The sequence below is a fragment of the Daktulosphaira vitifoliae genome, unplaced genomic scaffold (assembly GCF_025091365.1).
Source record: "Daktulosphaira vitifoliae isolate Bord-2020 unplaced genomic scaffold, ASM2509136v1 Scaffold_4, whole genome shotgun sequence".
Taxonomy (NCBI): Eukaryota; Metazoa; Arthropoda; class Insecta; order Hemiptera; family Phylloxeridae; genus Daktulosphaira; species Daktulosphaira vitifoliae.
The window spans coordinates 15,210,190-15,233,433 of NW_026099575.1; the positions used below are offsets into that span (position 1 = coordinate 15,210,190).

At 24.5% G+C, this 23,244-nt stretch overlaps 1 protein-coding gene across 2 annotated transcripts; it reads left to right on the top strand.

The window, feature by feature from the left end:
* Positions 1-72: 72 nt before the first annotated feature.
* Positions 73-21,969, top strand: LOC126906046 (probable ubiquitin carboxyl-terminal hydrolase FAF-X). Of its 2 annotated transcripts, none has more exons than XM_050686280.1 (43): positions 73-566; positions 888-954; positions 1,018-1,553; positions 1,615-1,743; positions 1,810-1,966; positions 2,036-2,220; positions 2,314-2,449; positions 2,785-3,042; positions 3,103-3,201; positions 3,263-3,370; positions 3,908-4,071; positions 5,247-5,347; positions 5,449-5,549; positions 5,625-5,839; positions 6,312-6,743; positions 6,806-7,079; positions 9,169-9,309; positions 9,435-9,581; positions 10,316-10,420; positions 10,878-11,032; positions 11,094-11,563; positions 11,632-11,758; positions 11,843-11,993; positions 12,064-12,532; positions 12,820-13,043; positions 13,126-13,280; positions 15,184-15,357; positions 16,085-16,226; positions 16,302-16,455; positions 16,583-16,733; positions 16,992-17,109; positions 17,162-17,294; positions 17,358-17,545; positions 17,607-17,803; positions 17,870-17,994; positions 18,057-18,226; positions 18,315-18,473; positions 18,559-18,653; positions 18,733-18,968; positions 19,036-19,226; positions 19,294-19,434; positions 20,010-20,155; positions 20,792-21,969. In XM_050686280.1, the coding sequence occupies exons 2-43, from the start codon at positions 889-891 to the stop codon at positions 20,910-20,912; spliced, it is 7,746 nt and encodes a 2,581-aa protein (XP_050542237.1). In that variant the 5' UTR covers positions 73-566; position 888; the 3' UTR covers positions 20,913-21,969. The 2 variants fall into 2 exon arrangements, with proteins under 2 accessions (XP_050542237.1, XP_050542236.1); XM_050686279.1 differs by having other exon boundaries at positions 74-566; positions 19,033-19,226; positions 20,792-21,967.
* Positions 21,970-23,244: the final 1,275 nt, after the last annotated feature.

The following is a 23,244-nucleotide window of genomic DNA, read 5'->3' on the forward strand; positions in this document are numbered from 1 at the left end:
TGATTTTTCTATCTTCTGTTCATGCCGTCCTCTTGCTTGCCCGCCCGCACCCCAGTTCCCTCAACCATCACATCATCAACTATGTCTATCAGTATTTTCCTCACTCTCTTTCACCCTCTTATTCTGTCTCACTCCCTCACTATGCGTGATACAATTTTTATTTTTTATCGAAATTTGTTCACAAAATTTAATTGCATTAATCTATTAATGATTAATTTATTTAAAAACGAGTAACATTTTTAATTTCTATACTTTTTTAAATACTATTTTATTACTGAACTGTCTATATGGACATTTTACTGGACATTAATTTATTATTATTTTAATGCAATAGTATAGAAGTATATTTTAAATATAACAATCATTTTTGTCGCATTGGAGTTTGCTAAATACTCTTTAATGTTGCATAAAAGATAGTATTTTATATATAATTATTGTAGTTGAATTGTCATTATAATTCCGTGGATATAATTAATCAATAAGAACAATTTATCAAAACACGTAAAAGGACCGGCAGTGCTTGTGAATGTACAGTCGCCTAACTCGTGCAATTATTTTACCATCCCGTAAGTATTATGTCAGAGATACAATTTAAATTCATCCTTAATCAAAAGTTTTGGTTCTCTAATTATGGATAAAGCATTCTAATTTTGTCTTAACATTTCAACTTTTTTTTAAATTTATGTAATTTTAAAATTTGTTATCAAAATTAAAGTTCTCCTGTTAACTGAACTAATAATAAATAATGTTAAATTTTAAGTGCAGTAATTTAATAAAAAATATATGAGTATGATTAAAAATTCCTTTCTGAATAAACTAGAAATTTACTTATTTTGTCACATAATTAATTAAAGAAATTAATTTTGGCTGTTTGTTTACTATTTCAGGATGACTATTGTGACTCGTGGACAAACAGTCGGATTAGATTCGACTGATAGTCAAACTAATGTTCCAGTAAGTATATTTTTTAAAATCATCTGTATATTAATTTAATGACATAATAACTTTTTAATTTAGAATGTTCCACAACAAACTCAAATACACAATGTACTGTCTAACATTAATGTTTTGCCACCTCATACAGTTGAGACACACCAAGTTCAAGAACAATCATCAAATGAAATAAATGATTCTAATACAAGTATTACTGAACGTGAAGATGAAAATTTAGAAAATGAAGATGATGCAGAGGAAGAACTTGTTTTTCCATCTACAAAATTGACTAACCTAGAGGAAAAAATTCACAGTCAACGATGGATTGTTCCTGTGTTACCTGACCAAGAGTTATTAACTCTTCTAAATATATCAATTGAGTTTAGTAAAAGAAGATTAGATACCAATCATGAAGAATGTCAAAAGTTTTTTCGTGATGCTATGGTACTATCTTTTACAAGAATATTAACTGATGATGCTGTTAACAGCTGGAAGTCAAATATCCAACAATGTATAATGAATAATTGTATAAAACTTGTAGAACTTTTAGTATTAAAACTTGACGATGATAATTTTCCATTTGTTGATATTCTAGGAATGTTATTTAATCCAATTAACAAGTATACATTTTTATTTTTAACACTTGTGTATGAACTAGTTTTTAAAATTTTCTGTACCTAGGTTTCATTTATTTAACTGTGGCAGACATTCAGAGTATTCTACTGCAGAAATACCTTCAAATGATTTATTTGCCAGAACTCCACCAGATTCTAGGGCTCCTAGAGGATGGCTTGTAGATTTATTAAATAAGTATGTTCATTTACAATCTTTCTTATTTTTATTATTATTTTTTAAATATTTTGCATTTAAATTTAGGTTTGGAATTTTAGGAGGGTTTCAAAAGTTAGTTAATCGGTTTGAATGCCACGAAACTCTATCAATACCTATTATTTCTGGTTTAATAAAACCATTTGGAAGCTGTTCAGAACTTTTAACTGAAAATACAATTTTAAAATACCTAATGCCAATAGTGGTATGTTTATAATTTGAAATATTTTTAGATGTTAATTTTTTTTTATGAGTAATTAATTTAATTATTTAGGAACAAATACCAAGCATTTTGGATGTGTTAACTGATGATGAATTAAAAAAGGAAACAAAAAATGAGGGAAAAAATGATGCCATATCCACTATTATCAAAGCTTGTAAACAATTAGCTACCAAAGTACCCAAACAGGATAATTTGATTAAACAATTAGAAATATTTAGACTGAAAATGATACTTCGGTAACATTATTTTTATTATTGTTTAATCATTAGATATTATAAAAGCAAATCTAGTAGCTAAACTGATGAGGTATTTTTATTGTTATTTTTTAGTTTATTACAAATTTCTTCATTTAATGGTAAAATGAATGCTTTAAATGAAGTAAACAAAGTAATTACTAATGTGACATATACACCACATAGACACGTAGATCATGATGAAGAATATCTTACTCCCGAAAGAATGGCTGTAAATTTTTAAAAATTTATAATTTTTAATTATTATATTTTAGTAGAATACTTACCTAAATAATTCAGAAATACTTTTTAAAATCATTATTTAACCTAAAAAGATTTTTCAATATACCTAAATCATGAAGTTTATATAATTTTCAATACTCAAAAATTTTGAGTTATTTGATTATAAATACCAATTTTTAATATAAAATAATTTTTATATTTGATTTAATGATTCAAAAAAAGTATTCCTAGAGTATTTAAAAAAGTATTTTATCAAAGTATATTATTTACTTATTTTTATCTTCTTAATTTTTTATCATTTTCATAAAATTTGATTTTGAGTAGAAATGGATTAAAGAAAATAATGTACTAGAAATTGTTCTACGGGATTCGCTTCATCAACCTCAATATGTTGAAAAATTAGAAAAAATTATACGATTTGTTATTAAAGAGCAAGCATTATCTTTGAGTGATTTAGATGCAATATGGGCTGCCCAGGCTGGTAAACATGATGCAATTGTCAAAAATGTCCATGATTTATTGGCAAAATTAGCTTGGGATTTTTCTCCTGAACAGTTGGACCATCTATTTGAATGTTTTCATGTAATATCTGTTCTTTTAATTGTAAAGTAATCAATATATATGTAATTTTATTCATTTTAGGCTAATTGGACCAATGCTAATAAAAAGCAAAGAGAGAAGTTATTAGAATTAATCAGACGATTAGCAGAAGATGATAAAGATGGAGTAATGGCTCACAAAGTAATTATCTAAGCTAAATAAATATAACTTATTTTATAATTAATATTAAATTATTTTATAGGTGTTAATGTTGTTTTGGAACTTAGCACATGGAGAAGATGTATCTACTGAAATAATTGATCAAGCCTTGTCTGCACATGTCAAAATATTAGATTATAGCTGTTCTCAAGTAAGAAAAACCAATACTTTCTCAGCTTTGCAAGTAAATAGTTCAATGTGTTTAGGAGACGCGTATGAATTAAGAAAATTATTTGTTAGGAATAGTATTCTATAATAAAATATTTATCAGTAATGGGATATTGGTAGGAACGGATTTTTATAGGAATGTGAAATGTAGGTCACTCTAGAACTACGGTTAGGCATTATTACTTCAAAGCGGCCAAAATCTAAAAGCCCTAGGATTTGAAAATTGAAGAGAAGCAACTCAAGATAAAGACAGGTGTCAAAGTGTAGTAATTACAGTAAAAACTTAAAAAATAAGACATGTCGGAGGAAGATTGTTCATAGATATAATAGTTAACCTGTTGCAACATTTGTTTAGCCCTCGTGTGTTTATTATTTAATTCACTAAAAATTTCTGGCTTTACATAAAAAATATATTTATTATAAATAAAATGATTTTTACTCCTACACAAAAAAAAAAAATTTTTATTTGCCTTAGTTTTTATTTTATTAGATTTAATTATGTTATTTCAATGATATATAGGATCGTGATGCTCAAAAAACGGCATGGCTTGACAAATGTGTTGATGAATTAAAAAGTAATAGTTCGTGGGTTCTTCCAGTATTAAAGCATATGAGAGATATTTGTATGTTGTATGATACAACTCCAGTTGGTGCTCACCAAACTCATACTCATACTTTGTATCGGTAAGTGTAATTTAAAGTTTAGTTAAATGATTGTTAATTTTTTCTTTACAAACTCTTGTAAACTCTATGGAACACATGTTTAAAAAGCAAATTTAAAATCTAAATTTATTTTGGAATTGAATTAATTAATTAATAATTTAAGTATATATTGGTTCTAAAAATTAAAGTAAATTTAGGTTTCTATTAAAATTGTTAAGTATAAATTAATTAAATCAAAATTAAAGACATATTTTTCTGTTATTATAATCAATGAAAACAGAACTCACTAACTTTGTATCATAACGAATACTATTTTTACTTTTTTTTATTTATTTTTTATAAACTTTTTTTTTAACTTTAATGTTTATTTTCACCGTGAAGACAAAATAAAGTCTAAAAATTTTTTTTTTAATATTAAAGTATATTACATAAGCTTTAATTTAAGATATATATAAAAATGTTATTATTTCCGGAACACTTTAAAAAATTAAGTTAAAAAGTTCTACTTTCTATATGAATTTTTTAGTTTTGAATTCCCCTTGTATATAGGGAAATGATCTGACTTAAAAAAAAATGTATGTCGAATAAAAGAGGTATATAAATAATATTTCTCATAAAAAAATTGTATTAATCCAAAAATTTTTCCCAAAGTTATAGCATTATAAAGTATTATATGTAAAATATAAAATTGAGATTTTTAACACAAAAATAACATACGGTAGCCATTTTTATTGTGAAGTCAAAGTAAAGTCCGAATTTTATTTTTCCATAATAAAGTATATTACATAAGCATTAATTTAAGGTATATATAAAAGTGTCAGTATTTCCAGAACACTTTCAAAAGTTATGATGAAAAAGTTGTCATTTTAAATCCCCCTTGTGGGCAGGTAAAGGATCAGATTTATAAAAAAAATATATCAAATGATATGGAGATTTCCACCATTTACGGGGAATGAGGGAAATTTTTGAGTTTAATGTCTTCGACTAAATACGATTTGTGATCGTTTGTCATATCATCGAAAGAAATCAGTTCGGTGAGAACTGAGAAAAAGTGGTAACAGACAAAAAAAACACATTATTGTAAAATTAATACCTTCTCAGCTTCACATTGAAGCTAAAAGGTTGATAAAATTGATCATTTTTTATAGGCTATTTAAGTATTGTTTAATTAACCTAAAATTATATTTAATTTTTAGACAAGAAATTATCACAAGACTTCAGACTCAACATACTATTGTTTCATTAGTTGCAGACAATTTGTCTAAATATATGGATGATGTAAGGATAGTTGCTCAAGGTAATTTGCTAAAACTATTTTTAGATCTGTATTAATTAAAAATTTTTTGCATCGGTTAAAATGAAAATAAATTCATGTTCAACCTTATATTCAACTTTTAGACAGTATTAATTTGGATCCAGCCAAATATTATCCTGATGGACGGTACTGTCATTTACAACAAGTACAAGAGAGACTACATTTCTTAAAATTTTGCTTAAAGGTATTAATTTGTTAAAAATTATAATATTTTTTTAAAATTAATATTAATGTGTATTATATATTCTTGATAACTTAGGATGGTAACTTGTGGTTGTGTGCTGAACAAGCTCATCAAGTATGGGTATCATTAGCAGAAAAAGCTGTATTTCTAGCTGATAGGGAAGCATGTTTTCGTTGGTTTTCTAAACTGATGGGCGAAGAACCTGACATTGATCCTTCAATTAATACTAAATTTTTTGTAAATAATCTTTTGCAACTAGATCCAACTCTACTTACTGAAAATGGAATTAAGTATGAAAAAATTATTCAATTTTTATATAACATATTATTTAATATAACATATTGTTGTATTCCAACATTGTATAACATAAAATGTTGGTATTGTGATAAAACAGAACTTAACAATAAATTCTGTTTTTTAATAATCTCAATAAATAATAGCACCATTAATTTTTTTTCTAATAAATAAAATATTTTTTTTTAAAGACTGATAAATAAATAAATATTAATTTAATTATGAACATTATATATATAACCCATATTAATATAATGGTCTACCATTATAATTTAATTTAGATTACTTTGAGTCTTGTTGTACAGTATTTGGATTTAATTATAGTCTGCTCAGCTATACAATTTTTCCTGTACATTCTGTTACATTTACAATTTTATCTATTACAATAATTAAAATACTAACTGAAAAGAATATAAAAATAAATTTTAAAAAATAAGTCAATTATAAAATTATTATCTATTTTTTTAGATGTTTGGAACGATTTTTCAAAGCTGTTAATGTAAAGGAAGGAAAATTACTTAAAAAGAGACGTATTTATCAAATGGAAAATATTGATTTAATTGGAGTAGATTATCTTTGGAAAGTAGTGACAAACTGTAATGAAGAAATTGCATCCCATGCAATTGATTTACTTAAGGAAGTCAATACAAATTTAGCCCCAAAGCTCCAAGCAAACCCATTAGAATTTCATCAAACTTTTGTAGCTGAATGTTTAGAAAGATTAAGAGCTCATTTTGACACTGTTAGTATTCTTTCCAAAGCATCAATGACAAAAGATGATATTAGGGAAAGAAATAAAGAAGCTACTAAAATGATCAGGGTTATGAAAGTTCTCTATGAATATTTAAGTGAATGTGATACTTCTTTTGGGGGAGACCGTTCTTTATTACCTTTACATCGGTTTGTATTATTTTAAAATGTAACACTTTAAGTGTCATATTTTACTTCATACTTTTTTTCAGTGCTTGTCGAGGTAAACATATTACTGTGATTGTTCGTTTAACAAATGCTAACAGATCACTTGTAGATGATCATGAAATAAGCATGCACAGCAATGATAATATATCATGTGTCAGAAGACAGCTCTTAAAAAGACTAAGAAGTACTGAAACAATTACAGCAATATCTGGTGTGCTACATATTAAACTGGATATTTTCCCTGGAAGTAGTATGGACCTTACCAACACACTTGATGACAACAAACTACTTGGAGAGCTTCCATTTCGTGACAAATTGGTATTATTTCTGAAATACTTAAATTTTAATTTTTTTATATATAATTTGAAAATAACCAAATAACTTTTAAGTAGAGTATATAAAATATTTAGAGTACTGGAAAAAAGTAGTAGTATTCAGAGTTGGGTAAGAAAGGGTAGAGACTCTGGATGCCAGGCCTTTATAAAAGTTTGGGCCCCACAAGTATAATTTTGTCATTCTTTTTTTCTTTATATTTACAAAAATATTGGCTGCCTACAAAGCTAAGTTAGTAGTGATCATACCTTGGTGTGTGTGTATATCATGTTTCAATTCTATTGCATTAGGGTATATATAGGCTATTAGGGGGGACCTTAAATATGATTAATTATGTTTTACTCGGAAAATTAAGACAGTAATTGCTTTGGAACTAGCCATCTGATTTTAATTTACTTATTCTTGGATTAAATATACACCCATGTTGCGAATCAGCTCTTGAATAATTTTGGGCTGATTCACAACCTGATGGTGTGAGTTATAGATGGCGTGGGCTGCCCTGAAGTAATGCCTCACGGCAGTTCCAGGGCGGTCCACAATAATGCCGGTTGTGTAAAAAAAAAAAAGGTTAAGTATACAAATGTGTGAATGTACTTTAAAATATTACTGGAGATTTATTTTAAATTTTGTATCGTTATTAATAGGGCTCGGAATTATAGGCATTTATACATTTTGTTTTTAGGGTCCTAAGTTTGTGTAACATTGTCATAAAATTATATAGAAGTGTTGAAAAAATATTCGTTTTAAGGGGGAATAAACCTATTCCATAAAACTATAAACTCAGTAATAACATATAACGATTATCAAGTCAATAAATAAAAATGTATACAATTGTGTTTAAAATAACTTAACAAAATTAAATGCATTTAATTCCTAGCCCAACTTATTAAGGTTAATAATTTTTTTTTTTTTATTATTATTATTATTATATTAAATTGTGTTCTTCACTACTGATATATTGGTGTTTAGTAAGTAAGGAAACAAATATCTATTGTTCTCTTTATTTGTAAAAATTTATCTTTTTTCTTACTTACTCATTACTTCTTATAACAATTGTTTAATATGCAACTGGATATGATAAAATACATCAATTTAAATATTGAAAATTAATCTATGTTATCATTGGCAAGACATGTATACAGTTTTTACCAGTTTTTGTTTTATATTAATACATAAAGTTATAGAAATTAGCATAATTTTTTGAAAAATGTATAAATAATTGAAACATAGCAATGGGTACTTATAATTTTTTTATTTGATCATACTCTGGAGAATCTGTGTTCTTTAAAATTATATTATAATTTTAAAACATTTTTGATTAAAAATTATATTTATTTTAATAAAAAATTTTTTTTACAAACATTGAAAAAAACATAATCTCCATAATTTGTATTTTAAGTATTCAAATATTTTTTATTTGATAAATTCTTAAATTTTTATCATAAACTATTAAGTATTTAAAAAGAAATTATGATTTTTTTGCAAGGATATCTACATATATTTTTCGTTTCATTAAATATATAGAATATTAATCATAAAAAAATCATTAAACAATATTGTAAACCCAATTCCTAAATTCGACCCTAGTAGTATAGTAATCTATTTCTGTAAATATTAAAAGAAAACAAAAAAAAATTATAATTTTCTATTTAATTTCATAATAAAAACAAAAATTAATTTTTTATTTTTTTAAATGAAAGTTTTTTCTTGTATCCCTCATATGCTATCTTAGATACTGTTTATTAAAGCATATTACTATAGAACTGAGTATGTTCTATTTTAATTCTATTTCATATTTTTATTCAGTTATCTATTTTCACTCTAATCTTTTTAAGTTAAGATTAATAATTTTTGTTATCATTTATATATTTAATATAATGAATGCTATATTAGGGTAAATTACAGTGATATTTTAAAATATTAATAGTATAATTGTTACAATACCAAAATAATTTATGTTTATCTAAAACTTAACAAAGGATATTTAGATTTATCTTTGTTAGTACTTAATTTTCATTAAAATCTTATTTGTCAATTTTTCATTAACATATACTAAAATAAGAGTTTTTTTCAGTTTTTAAATGCAAGACTCATGACTGCTAGTACTAATTTAACTAGTTCACCTGATAGTAGTTCAGATAGCTCTATTACTAATAATCAACCTCTTTATGACTATAGTTTGAGTATGGAAGCAGAAAGTTATTTGCCTACTGTGGTAAGTAGATAGAAGTTTTTTTTCTGAAATTGAATTCTGCTTTAATGAAATAAAATTGATTTATAAATTAATTTTATGGTTAAAAAAATATGAATTTTATAAACAAAAAAAAATTATTTTTATAGATAATCTCTGAAAACCCAAAGTATGTTCATTTTTTCCTTCAAGTTTCTGACAGGGGCATTGAAATTGAAAATCAACAACTTAGAGAGGCTGCCAGATGTATATTAAAGCTAATACCACCTGCAGAATCTACTGTAAAAAAAATTAAAGTACTATTAATTCAATATCTTAATAGTAACTAAGATATTTAATAGTTTTTTTTAATTCAATTCAATTCAATTTAATAGCTCAAGTTTTTTCAAAATTTCTCAAAAAAAAAAAAAAAGTTCAAATTTTTCTTGAATATAAATATTAACAACAGTATTAATGAGATATAATTATTTCTTTATTTATTTTTATTTGGAATTAATTATATTTTTACTACTTCATTGAAATTTCTCAGAAAATTAAGGTGTTCATATAATAATTACATTTTAGTTAGCCTAGTGTTAGGTTCAAAGACTTGTGTACCCTTGAGAAATCTGAAGATTATAAAACGTAAAATATACATGCATTAAGCAATAGTTTTAATGTTTATTAATGTTACATAGATAATGTAGGATGAAGAAGTCTTTGATTAAACATGTATAATGATTTGTAAGATTGAGATGATAATGTTAGCAAAATTGTTTTAAGTACATTCAGTATCATTGAATCATGTATATTTGTTTGTAGAATTTTCGAAATATTGATAGAAACTTGAGTTTTCCAAAAAAATGCTTTTTGATTGGTTTGTTTCTAATTCACATTTTTGACTAAATATCATAGTAAAAATTCTTAAGGCTATATTTTTTAGAATTAGCTAAATGAGATATATTTCTATTTGATGGATTTAGGTTGTCTTAGTTCTTAAGGGTTATAGATAAACTAATAAAATGTTCACATATTTTTATATTTGTTTTAGTCTTTTTTTTCAAACCATACTAAATCTACTATTGAAAATTCAAATGTATCAGTTGATAATATTTATCTTTCCAATTCACCATCACAAAATCTTTATAATTTGGAAGTGAGTATTTGATTTTTATAATCATGCAATTATTATCAAGTATACTTTGTATTAGAGCATCTATATTATAATTAAATTAGCTGAACCAATAAAATTATTTAAAATAAAATAATAAAATTTTACTAGTGGTACATATTTACTTTAACTTTCAAATGGGCACATTGAAATGTATTCTGAACACATTTCCTTTAGATGGGTTCTACTGTTACTTACATCTTCCCTGGATACTATGTCATATTTTTTTAACTAAGATAATCTTGGACAATGGTAAAAAACAACATTTTTTACCTTTAAATTTATCTAACCAATAATAGTATACTATTTTTATATCAATACTTTTTTTTTAATTTATGAAGCTCTAATTTTTTTTATTGAAGAATATTACTTAAAAAAAAATTATTTTGCCTTAGTAGGTTTATTGCATACTCAATATTTCATATGTTTATAAAATTATCAGGTATTATATTCAATGCTGTTGCCTTCTATTGATCCAATGTCAGATAAAACTTTAGAATTTCAAACTAATTTTATTACCAGCGATCATGCTTCCCAAATTATTCATTTATTAACATCAAACAAATGTAATATAGCTAAAGACCAAAGTACCAAAAGGTAAATGATTTCATTGTTGTCACATGGCTTTTGTTTAATAAACTGCTTGTGTATATTTTAGATCAATTAACTTGGTTATTCTAAAGATTAGTAGACTTATTTTATGTGTAATGGGACAAGTTATCACACAACTTTATCAATCTCCAGGATTGATTATAAATTCTTCAGACTCTGATGAATGTTTATACAAAGGTATTGAAGTTCTTGATCAAAGTGAAGAATCATTAACTCTTATGAAAGAAGCATTCAACCTTGTACCCAATCCAAATGTTGAGTACATGTTACGTAGTGTTACCTTAAAATTAGCGCGTAGATACATTGATAGAATAGCTATTGGTTGCGAGTCTCTAGAAACATTGCAGTTGGCTATCAATAAATCTTTGTTAAAATTTATTCCTACATTGGATATGATTTGGAATATTATTAAGTTATCTTGGTTAATGTCCGGTGTTCAACAGAAAAATTGTGGTGATCCTTTAAACAACGACCATCATTTAAATGGAAAACTTTTAGAAATGGAAGATGTGTGGGGTATGTTGTAATAAATTTAATATTTATCTGCTTCATTTTTAAAAGTAATTGTTAAATATAATTTTCAGTGTGTAAAGAAGCATTAGAAGTTCTTACATTATGCCTGTTTTTAAAACCTGAATATTTTAATGAACTAGTAGATGAAATTGAATGGAAAACTTTTTATATTGATTTAATACTTTTAACCAATAATAGGTGCTGTACTTTAATTATTTTACAAATTTTCTACATTAAAAAGACATCAAAAATTATATTAACAATTAATTATATCATTTTTAGGCAAATCCGGTGTTCAGCAGCTGAACAGTTTTTATTAATAGTTAAATTTAGTAGTAATACTAGGCCTTTAATATCAACTATTTCTCTAATGTTCTCTGTTCTAAATAACACAGTATTAAAATTTGCTCAAAATTCTTATGAATATTTCCATGTAAGACAAAAAAAAGTCAATTTAACTTAAATATACAATATATAACTTATATAATATGCTTTTATTCTAGGTTTTAACATATCTATTAAATTATGCTAGTCATGAAAGAATTTTAGTGCCAGATTTTGAAGAGATATTAAATAATGAAATTAAATGGTTGAAAGATTTAAGAGATAAAATAAAAATTGAAGAAGATGATAGTGGTGTTGATGAAGTTATTCTTGAAGGTCACTTAAATATTACAAAAGAGCTAGTTCAAATGATTAGCATAGAAATACGTGAAGAAATTGGTTCTGATGTGATGAATGGTACCATGCTAATAAAAGAATTACTTGAAGACTTTATTTTTCCAGCTTCTAAATTAATGGAAGATATGACTAAGCAACAAACTATTGATTTTGATGACATTGAGGTTACACCAGTGTGTAAATCTCCAAATTCCACAAATGCAGCTTTTGATCTTATTATTTCATTATGTGTTGGCTGTGTTAAAAATTTAAAATTAACTGTTGATATTCTAAATCAATATTTTTATTCAGGTAATATACTTGTTTTTTTTTAGTGCCTTGATTGATAGACACAGTTACCATATAGCAGTTGTTCCATTAGGTTATTTCGTTATTTGTAACAAATTTTTCTTTAGCGATAAGTTTTATTAATAATAAGTCTATATAGTTTAAAAATTTCATCTTACCTATCAAGCCACTAAATTAGATTTATTAAGGTTAATACATTTTATTTTTACTTGCTAATTTTGTATAGTTCAGTTTAATAATAATTGAAGTATGTTATATAAAATATAAGCTTTTCATTTTTTATTTTTCAGAACATGAAGAACCGTTAATTGAGTGGGATTATTTACCAATGATGGGTGCTAGGACTGCTCGTGGTTTTGTTGGTTTAAAAAATGCTGGCGCTACATGTTATATGAATTCTGTGCTACAACAGTTATATATGGTACATCCAATAAGATTAGGTATTTTGTCAGCTCATGGTGCAGCTATTGATTCTAATGAAGAATATAATGCAGATGACAGAAACGATAATGATGTAAATACTTATTATTATTATTATGATTTATAAAATTAATTCTGAATGAAATAGATAACTAATAATTAATACATTTCTGTAGTCTCAATTGGATATTGTAGAAGATCGCAATAAATTTGAGGTGTCCCGCAAAGAATACAATGTTGGGATATTAAAACAAGTTCAGGCTATATTTGGCCATTTGGCATTTAGTAAAGTCCAATATTATATTCCTAGAGGTTTGTGGAAGCATTTTAAGTAAGTATTCTATCATATTAAACTAACTAAAGTCTAAATAATTGTTATGCTAATCAAATGTATAATTAAATTATCATTAGTATTTACTTTTTTATCAATCTATGTATAAATTATGTATATTTAAATGCAATAGTTTTCATTATTCATCCTTATTCAAAAGTCTATTGACCCATATTGAGGACTTTTTTGCTCATAATTTCATTCTGGAGATAAATATTATAACCAATAAAGTAGTATAGGCTACACCACTATTATAATATAATAATGATAATAATTTTAATATAATATTGTGTAAACAAATTCTATAAGTAAAATAATAAAAAACTTCAAGTTATATATTTTTTGTGTACTAATAATTTTTTTTTTTTAAGTATGATAAAATTTAATATACATTATACAATTTGCATCTATCAATCTTAATTATAAATAAACAATATAGATTTGTCTAAATTAATTTTGTTTTAGTCAGATATTATTCTCTTATGTTTGAGTGTCATTCAAAAATATTTGATAAAACACTTTTAGTTGTGATTAATTGTTTAACATTAATTTACTCTTTTCAAGTTATAAAATAAGAGCTATATTTAAGATTTTGATGTCCCGAAGATTGCATTATTTTTGACATCCTTTAAAATAATTTTAGGATGTTAAGTAATATTAAAACAAGTGATCAATTTTTATTATATATTAGGATGTTTACTGGTTATTTTAAACAATTCTTGATGTGATGAGCTGAAAAAAAGATTATTATGATAAATCATAACCACAGGACAACAAATAATAAAAAAAGTATTTGTTATTTATAATTTTTAAAGAAATCTCAACTTAGATTCCAGATCTCAATTTAGATTTTTTCAATCACATCTAGATTTTGAGATGGTTAATAATTAAAAATTAAGCGTTAATTAATCAGTAAAATCATAAAAAATATAAACATTTTTTTTAAATTATTAGCCATGTAATACATTTTAAGTTCATCCAATATGCCTTGTAAGGATGTAACTTTGTTTTTTCAAATGGGAACACATATTTTGAATTTAATAAAATATTTCAGGTTTTATTTTAATAAAACTTTAACCTAAATTTTAAAATAACTATTTGTTTATGAGTTATAAAACTTAAGTTTCAAATTTTTAAAATATTCCTGTATAATATACAAGTTATTACAAATGCAATAGGCTACTTGGCTTTTTATGATGTTCCTATCACAAATACAGAAATGTTATTATAATTATGACTATCAACAATTTTGTTTTCTGTATTTTCAGTTGGTGTATTTATAAAAAATATAAATACTTAAATGAGTATGTGTTTAGCGTTGATAATGGTAACATTGTTTCCAAAATACGTATCCGCGACTTTTCATTAATTTTTTGTGGCTTTGAGTTTAATATTTTTTAGTTTTTTTTAATTAATAATATTTTTAATATAGTTTTAATTTTGCTTAATTATTTAGCCACAAGTGATCAATTTTTATTATATCTGTTGATAAAGTTATAATTGATAATAAATGCTGTGTATCTGCGAATGGTGACATTATAAAAAAATAATTAGCTACCTTTTATTTTTAACCTCTCATATATTATACATGTATGTTAATTAAAAAAAATGAAGCTTTAAAGTTTTATATCTAATAAAGGAATAAAGTTAACATGACATCCTTACAAGGCATAAGGGATGAACTTAAAAAACATAGCTTTTACATAGCTAATAATTCAAGAATAATATGTTACTAAAGGTATCCAAAAAAAAATGTTTAAATTATTTTTATTCTGTGAGTAATTGAGTGGATTGTGATAAAAAATCACTCTATATAAACTTCTATTTAAATTTGTTTTGTGTGTAATTTGAACAATTGTAATTATTAAAAAGTTCCATATTTTTTATTTTTATTCATTTTTAGACTACAAGGTGAACCAGTTAATTTACGAGAACAGCAAGATGCAGTAGAATTCTTTATGAGTCTTGTAGAAAGTTTAGATGAAGCACTCAAAGCTTTATCTCAGGATCAAATAATGAGTAAAATTTTAGGTGGCTCTTATTCAGATCAAAAAATATGTCAGGGTTGCCCACATAGGTAAATTTGTTTCTATTATTAAATTTATAACTCAGGATAGGATTTACTTTGTTATTCTCTAAGCCACCATAGTTTATTACAAAAAAAAGTTTTATCATAACAAAATTACCATAAACAAAATTATATAACCTATATTAATGATATGACTAATTATTTTCTTAGACATTCATCAACCTAGCTCAAATTCTCAGGAATGTTTATTAATTGTTGTCTTAGTTTCCGTACTTTTTATTAATCTATAAAATAATGGATATTTTCCCTGTAACTACATTCCAATTATGATTTTTTTTCATTATACAGTTTATTGCGTACTGTGAAACATGATCGTTCACATATTATTATAAATTCATTAATTTTATTGTCACCCATTGCACACATCTAAAAAATGTGTATTATACATCATCTCCATACAACGTATACTTCAAATTACTTTAAGTTTTCTGTATTGTACTTATACAAATAGGATTAGAAACAACCATACCCTATCAAAAACGATAATGTGGTATTTGATGGCTATGTGCACATTATACCCACTATCTTATATGCTTATAATCTTATTATTGACCATCTTGTTTTGTATGTCTGATGTACTTTAAACAATAAAATTAAAAATATATTATCAAAATCTAACTAGGAAATATTTACATTCACTTATTTTATTTTATAAAAAAAATGATATATATATATTTATATATAATTTATTTATTATAATGATAAATACTTTTAGGTATTCCAAAGAAGAACCTTTTAGTGTTATAAGTGTAGACATTAGAAATCACTCAAATTTAACTGATTCATTAGAACAATATGTTAAAGGAGAACTTTTAGAAGGGGCTGATGCTTATCATTGTGATAAATGTAATAAAAAGGTAAAACAAAATATTTGTATAATTTTTAATTTTATAAATATATTAGTCATTTATATTTTCTAATATTTGTTATAGGTTGTTACTGTTAAGAGGTTATGCGTAAAGAAGTTACCCCCTATTTTAGCAATTCAACTTAAAAGATTTGAATATGATTTTGAAAGAGTGTGTGCCATAAAATTCAATGATTACTTTGAGTTCCCACGTCATCTAGATATGGAGCCCTATACTGGTATTTATTTTTTTATTTTCTTAAATTTAACTTGACAGACTCCAAGTAGTTGGGATTAAAATGAGGAAAAAGAAAAGATTTTAATAAATTTAACTTATAAGACTTAATATTTGTGTTAAATTTTTAGTATCTGGCTTAGCCAAAATTGAAGGTGAAATAATTGACTGTGATTATAATGAATCAGAAAATGAAAATAATACCAAATATCAGCTGACTGGTATAGTAGTACATAGTGGACAAGCCAGTGGAGGTCACTACTATTCTTATATTCAGGATCGGTAATCATTTATTTGTTGATTAATTCTAGTTAAAAAAAAAAATAATGCTTTATAAAAATATTATGATAGTTTGATTTATTTTATTAAATAATGTGGTTATGCTTGCATTAAACATTACACAAAATGTATACTTTGTTTAAAAAATATTCCCGTAATTGTGGCCTTTACAGTTCAAATTTGACTATAAAAGTATTACTTTGTTATTGTAAAAATTTTCTAAAAGTTTATACTATTTTAATTTTTGTTTTCTTATTGCAGAAATTCAGATGGTTCTTCTAAATGGTACAAGTTTGATGATGGGGATGTTACAGAATGTAAAATGGATGAAGATGAAGAAATGAAAACTCAATGTTTTGGTGGGGATTACATGGGAGAAGTAATACATCACATGTTTCTCTTAGAATGCATTACTTATTTTATTTTTTTAGGTATTTGACCATGCTTTAAAGAGAACTAGTTATCGTAGACAAAAAAGATGGTGGAATGCATACATGTTATTTTATACTAAAGTTGAAAATGGTTGTAAAGATTTAGTTAATGGTTTGCGTAAACTTAGTATGGGTAAGTATTAATATAATATATTTGATATTACATAATTAAAATACATTAAATTACATTTTATAGGCGAACGTCGTGCTAGTAATAATTTAATTAAAATGCCTATTAATATAAAGCAAAGTGTACAACAACAAAACATACGCTTTCTTCATACACGTAGTCAATACACTGAAGAATACTTCAAATTTATGCGTAATATTGTTACAATTAATGCACCGTCTCTAGCTATCAATGATTTAAATCAAGTTCAATCAGTAAGATACTTTAGAATAAAAGATAAATTTAAATAAATTTATTTGTTATAATTAATTTTAGGTTGAAAATCAGGAAGAATTATCATTGCTATCTATTCAACTAGTTGGTAAATTTTTATTTTATATTGGTTTACATACTAAAAAATCATTAAGAGGGAATGCCATAGAATGGTATGATTTATTAGCTTCTCATATTCGAACTTATGCATCAGTGAGAGCCTGGTTTGCCCAAAACCTTTTATTTAACCATCCACAAAGGTATTATTTATCATAATTAAAATATTAAAATTTATCTGCAATTTTAATTTAAAATGTAATTCTTAGATTTGCTGAATATTTACTACACTGTATGAGTTCTGAAGTGCGTTCATTTTTTATTAAACTTATTGCATATCTAGCTCATTATTCTTTACAAGATGATGCTATTTTAATACCAGCAATTACATCAAGTAATTTAGTTTTTAGTATTTAGTTGTTAAGTACAAATATTATTTTTATTTCATGTTGATAGATTCTTTATTGGATACAACTGCTTCATTGAGTGATCATTTAATTATTGGTGTATTAAGTTTATTACAAAAAGAAGTTGGTGAACATACTAATAGACATTTACCACATTATTTTTCTTTCTTTTATATGTACTGTAATTTGGGAATGGTGGAGAAGCAACAACTAATTAGAGTAATTAAATTACAGCTATACCACTACAGCTTCCAATTTAATATTATTCTTAATAATAAGATCAATTCTACTTGTTTTAATGTTTCAGCTTAATGTACCAGCAATATTTATCTTGGTAGCTATTGATGAAGGCCCTGGTGGCTCTAATATTAAATATCAATTTAATGAGCTTAATAAACTACATTCGGTAATATCAATATTGATTAGATGTTGTGATTGTTCAGAAAAATGTGTATCTTCCACCTCTGTAAGTTCAGACTTTCACTTACTATTAATAGTTTTAAGTTATTATAATAATTTTGATTAACTGGTAAATTAAACTTTATATTTAGGTTACTCCTATTTTACCTAATCCATATGCTGAATGTCAACCTTATTTAAGAAAAGTTCCTCAACAAGTTAAAGATTGTATTTTTGGTCGAATATGGTAATTAGTTAATTTTAAAGTTCATTATTTATTATGATAAATTTTAAACTTATATTAATATAATACTTTATAATAACAGTTACCTAAAAAAATTAATTGACAATTCTCAAATGAATGAAGAAAGTATGAAGTTACTTCAATTTGTTTGTTGGGAAAATCCACAAAGTAGTAGCATGGTTTTAACAGAAATTTTATGGCACATTATGTACACATATTGTCAAGAACTCAAATTTTATTTAGATTTATTATTTGTTATTTTGAATATCGAAGATTCATGGCAAATGTTACGAATTCAAAATGCTATGACTGGGAATGGTAATATTTTGTATTATTTGTTTCAAAATTTTACCTAATTTTAATTCTAATAAATTTATTTTAGAAGAAAGAGAAGGAGTATTAGACACAATATTACGTCATAAAAATCAATACCAAAGAAGATCTTATCAATGTATTAAAGCATTAGTTGGGTTATTCTTAAGAATCCCTATGGCTCATAAAGTTGTTATGCAACATATAGAATTAAAGCGTAAATGGATGGATGCTGTAGATTGGTTACAAGAAGAGCTTCATAGAGTAAGTTATTTTTTATAATATTCATTTCTTGGGTGACTTTATACTAAGCTAATACGTTTTTAATTAGAAAACACTATCTGGAGGGCAATATAACACATATAATAGCTGGACACCACAGTCTAATGAAAATACAAACAGTTTTTATTTAGAAAGATCTACAAGTGCTCGAAAAGTTTTACAAAAAGCTTACGACTTTTGTCCAACTGATGTAAGTTAATATTATCATTTTTTAATTTTTCATATGGATTATATTAAAATTAAGTATATTAATAAAGATAGTGTATACAAATATTATACTTGAATATACTGCTAAATTATATGAATTTCTATAAGAATATTCATTTAATTTAGAACATTGTAGATAAAAATTTAGAAATTATAATCCAATAATATAAATATAATAATGAAATTTAAATGAATTTAATCTAACACTGGACATAACTGTTATTTATGAGGTTTTATTGCGGCCTTCAAATTAAAATTTAAAAATTTCTTAAAAGTAAGATTTCTTTTAAATATAATACTTATATCTTTTTAAAATATAATACTTAAAAGGCAATATTTCTACTTAGAAATTCTTGTGAGTCACTGTTAAATTTTGTGGTATTAAAAATGAATGACATTTTTTTTTATAAAAATAATAATAAAAATAAGAAGAGAGATATGATAAAAAATTCTACAATTTTATGAAAATATGATATTTTATAGTTGATATTATAACAAATATTACAATGTAGTAAAAAACTCAATATGTGTTTAACTTATGGTAATCATTTTTATTAGGATTATATACCACCAACAATGACCACACATGAAATAGAAGATTCTTCAGATGAAGGTGATGAAATAGAAATGCCAAATGTTATGGAAGATGCATTAGCAAATTTAGTCACAGAACCTATGCAAGTAGTACCAGATTTAGTACCGCAGTATGTATATATTATCAATAAAAATATTGTAATGATTCATCTATTTTTCAAATAGTTATTTCAAAAAAAAGTTTATAAAGTAAAAATTAAAAATTTTATATTTGAAATTTTTTGGTACATTCTCTTTTATTAATTGAATTGAAAGAAACTATACAAAATTATTTCACTGATAAGTTCAAATAGATATGATTTATGGTATATATATATATATATATTGTTGAGAAAAAATGGCTAAGTAAGAGCGTAGTAATTTTATCTAATGATACAAAAAAAAAAGCTGAGTAAAACCAATAAACTATTTATCGAAGTTAATATAATAATCCTAAATAAAATTCTCATTATGCTTTGGACATTTTAATTTCGTAAAAATTACATTTTTTTAATTCTTAAAAACTTTCATTTTACTAAATTATTGTATGTAAATTGTTTTTTCTCAGAAATCTTTGAATTTTAAAAATATTGCAATGGTTGAATTAAAAAAATATAAAAAAAACACATCAATAAATAATTGCAAATATTTATAATTATTATATGATTAAAAATTAATGATATACTATATATCTATCAGTTTAATTAAACTATAATATATTAATTGTCATTTATCATCTTAAAATATATCATAATATTAAATTTTAGAAATAATGACGATTATGATGCTTCTGTACCAATGCAATACAACACAATCAATTTTAACTCTGCAGATTGTGAAGATGCAGAAAATAATGTCGAAGTATTTACTTCAACGGAAGCACATTGAATACATTTGTTTATTTTTTAATAACAAAAGTAGCATACAATTGAAGTTTTTTGTTATGTGAATAAAAGCTATTTTTTTAAAATCTATCTAACAAAATTATGCTATATTACATTTTGTAAATTAAACCCTTTATATATTTAATTATGATCTTTCTACTAATCCATCAGAATGATTCATAAATATTATTTTATATGCGACAATTAGTCTAAAATCAAAGTCCATATATATTTTAAGTTACTAACATCTGCTGACACGAAGTAATAAATTAAAGTATCAAATATTTTATTAATAAAAAGAAATGAGTAAATTAAATATAATAACAATAAAGTAGAGTTATCTCTGACAGATTAAATTTTTTATATTTAAAGTCATATTAGAAAAATGTTTAATATTAAATTTTGTTTTATGCTGTAAAAATTGTTTTTGTACAGATCTAAAACTTTGCACATTAAGAGTTTTTATGTATACATGTATAATATCTACTTTTGCGTGAGCAACCCATCCTACACTCTCAATACTGTCTTTATTAGATTATTATCAATATTTATTTTTTGTTTAATGTACATTTATATTAATTTTTTTACATTATTATTATTTTATTATATATATTTAAAGTTGTCTACAGTTTATCTAGCTATGAAGATATGTTAATATTAATGAAATTTATGTGTCATTGTTTTTAAACTATCACAAACTCAGTGATTATGTTGGTAATATCATGGCAAATTAACGTAATATGTTATTATTTTTTTTTTTTACTAATTTATTTTTGCTATATAAAAAAAATAGTAATTCCTTCATTGCATTTATTGCAAGATCGGAAAAGTGATATAATTTTTTTAATCTTCATTACAGATAAGTTAAACATATTTTTATGTGCTTATTGATAAAAAATCTAAATAATGTTCTCTACTTCTGATAAATGAAAAATGCAATCTAATCAAATTAGCTAAATATTGCATTTTTCATATTATTTTGTGATAAATTTAAGAAACCAATATTACAGTAACGCTGTAATTATGTTTGTATATTGTTAAATAATGTTATAAAAATGTGTAAAAAAAACCAAAAATGTTTTGCATTTAATGTAATAAATTCTGTCTATGAACATAATTTAATGAGTCCTTATTTCTTATGTAATGATTTATTTATAGTACTAAAATATAATTTATACAATTATATAACAGCTAAACACAGCTTGGCCATTTTCAAAAAAAAATTATTCCCCTTCAAAAAAAATTAGGAAATTTTTTTAATTAAACATAAAAAAAAATTTAAAGAGGCTAAAATAAATATTATCTCCCAAATTTTGTTTATACTCCACTGTGCTTAAGACTTAATACCTAGTTCTCCTAGTGTTTATTTATATTAAAAGGTTTTTTTCTGTAAAACCAAAACTGTTTTTCGGTTTAGAAATTACTTTAAATACTAATATAGGGTAGTGGTATAAATTGTAAATCAACTGATAGAAATTTGTGAATACAATGAAAAGATGTTTTATCCTCCTTTTAGTATAAAAAACAATATTTCTTTACAAAAGCCATTAAAAGTATGTATATATAAGTTTAAAAACAACCATTTTTCTAATCACAATGTCATAATTTAAAAGAAATGAGAAAAAAAGTTTAATTATGCCTAAAACTTTTAAATACAATTCTATTCTACCTATAATTGTATTTAATAAAATTTCATGGGTTCTCGAGCCTAATCATTATTTTATGTGGTTTTGAATAAATAATAATATTAGACTTAGATAGTTTGTTTGGTCATATTATGAGGAGAGAGGATTCGGAAGCTGTAAGAACAGTAATAGAAAGGAATGTTGAAGGAAGAATAGGTAATGGAAGACCAAAAAAGAGATGGAGGGATGTAATTGAATGCGATATGAGGACGGCTGTTGTGAGCGTAGATGATGTGGGTGATCGTGTCAAGTAGAAGTTTAGGATAAGAGTGGCCGACCCCTAGTAATTGGGATTAAGACGAGGATTAATAATAAGAAAAAGATCGGATAAATAGTAATAATGTTGGTTTTGCATTTTTCTTACCCCCTGGCTATACATCAAACTGTATAAATTTGACTAATTTCATATAGTGGCGTATCGTAAAATAGAACGATTTTGTACCTTAAACAAAACACTGCACCTATAGAAAAGTTCTTAATAAAAATTAAAGACAATAATATATCATGTGCAAACTTAACACACACTATGCCTAAATATGTAATACTCAAAATATTTTCACTTCAATTCTACATTAAGAAAAATCTTTTATATTTAAAGCTTTTTTATTTTGGTGCAAAGTAGTATTTAATAGGACTAAAGTCCTATTTAGT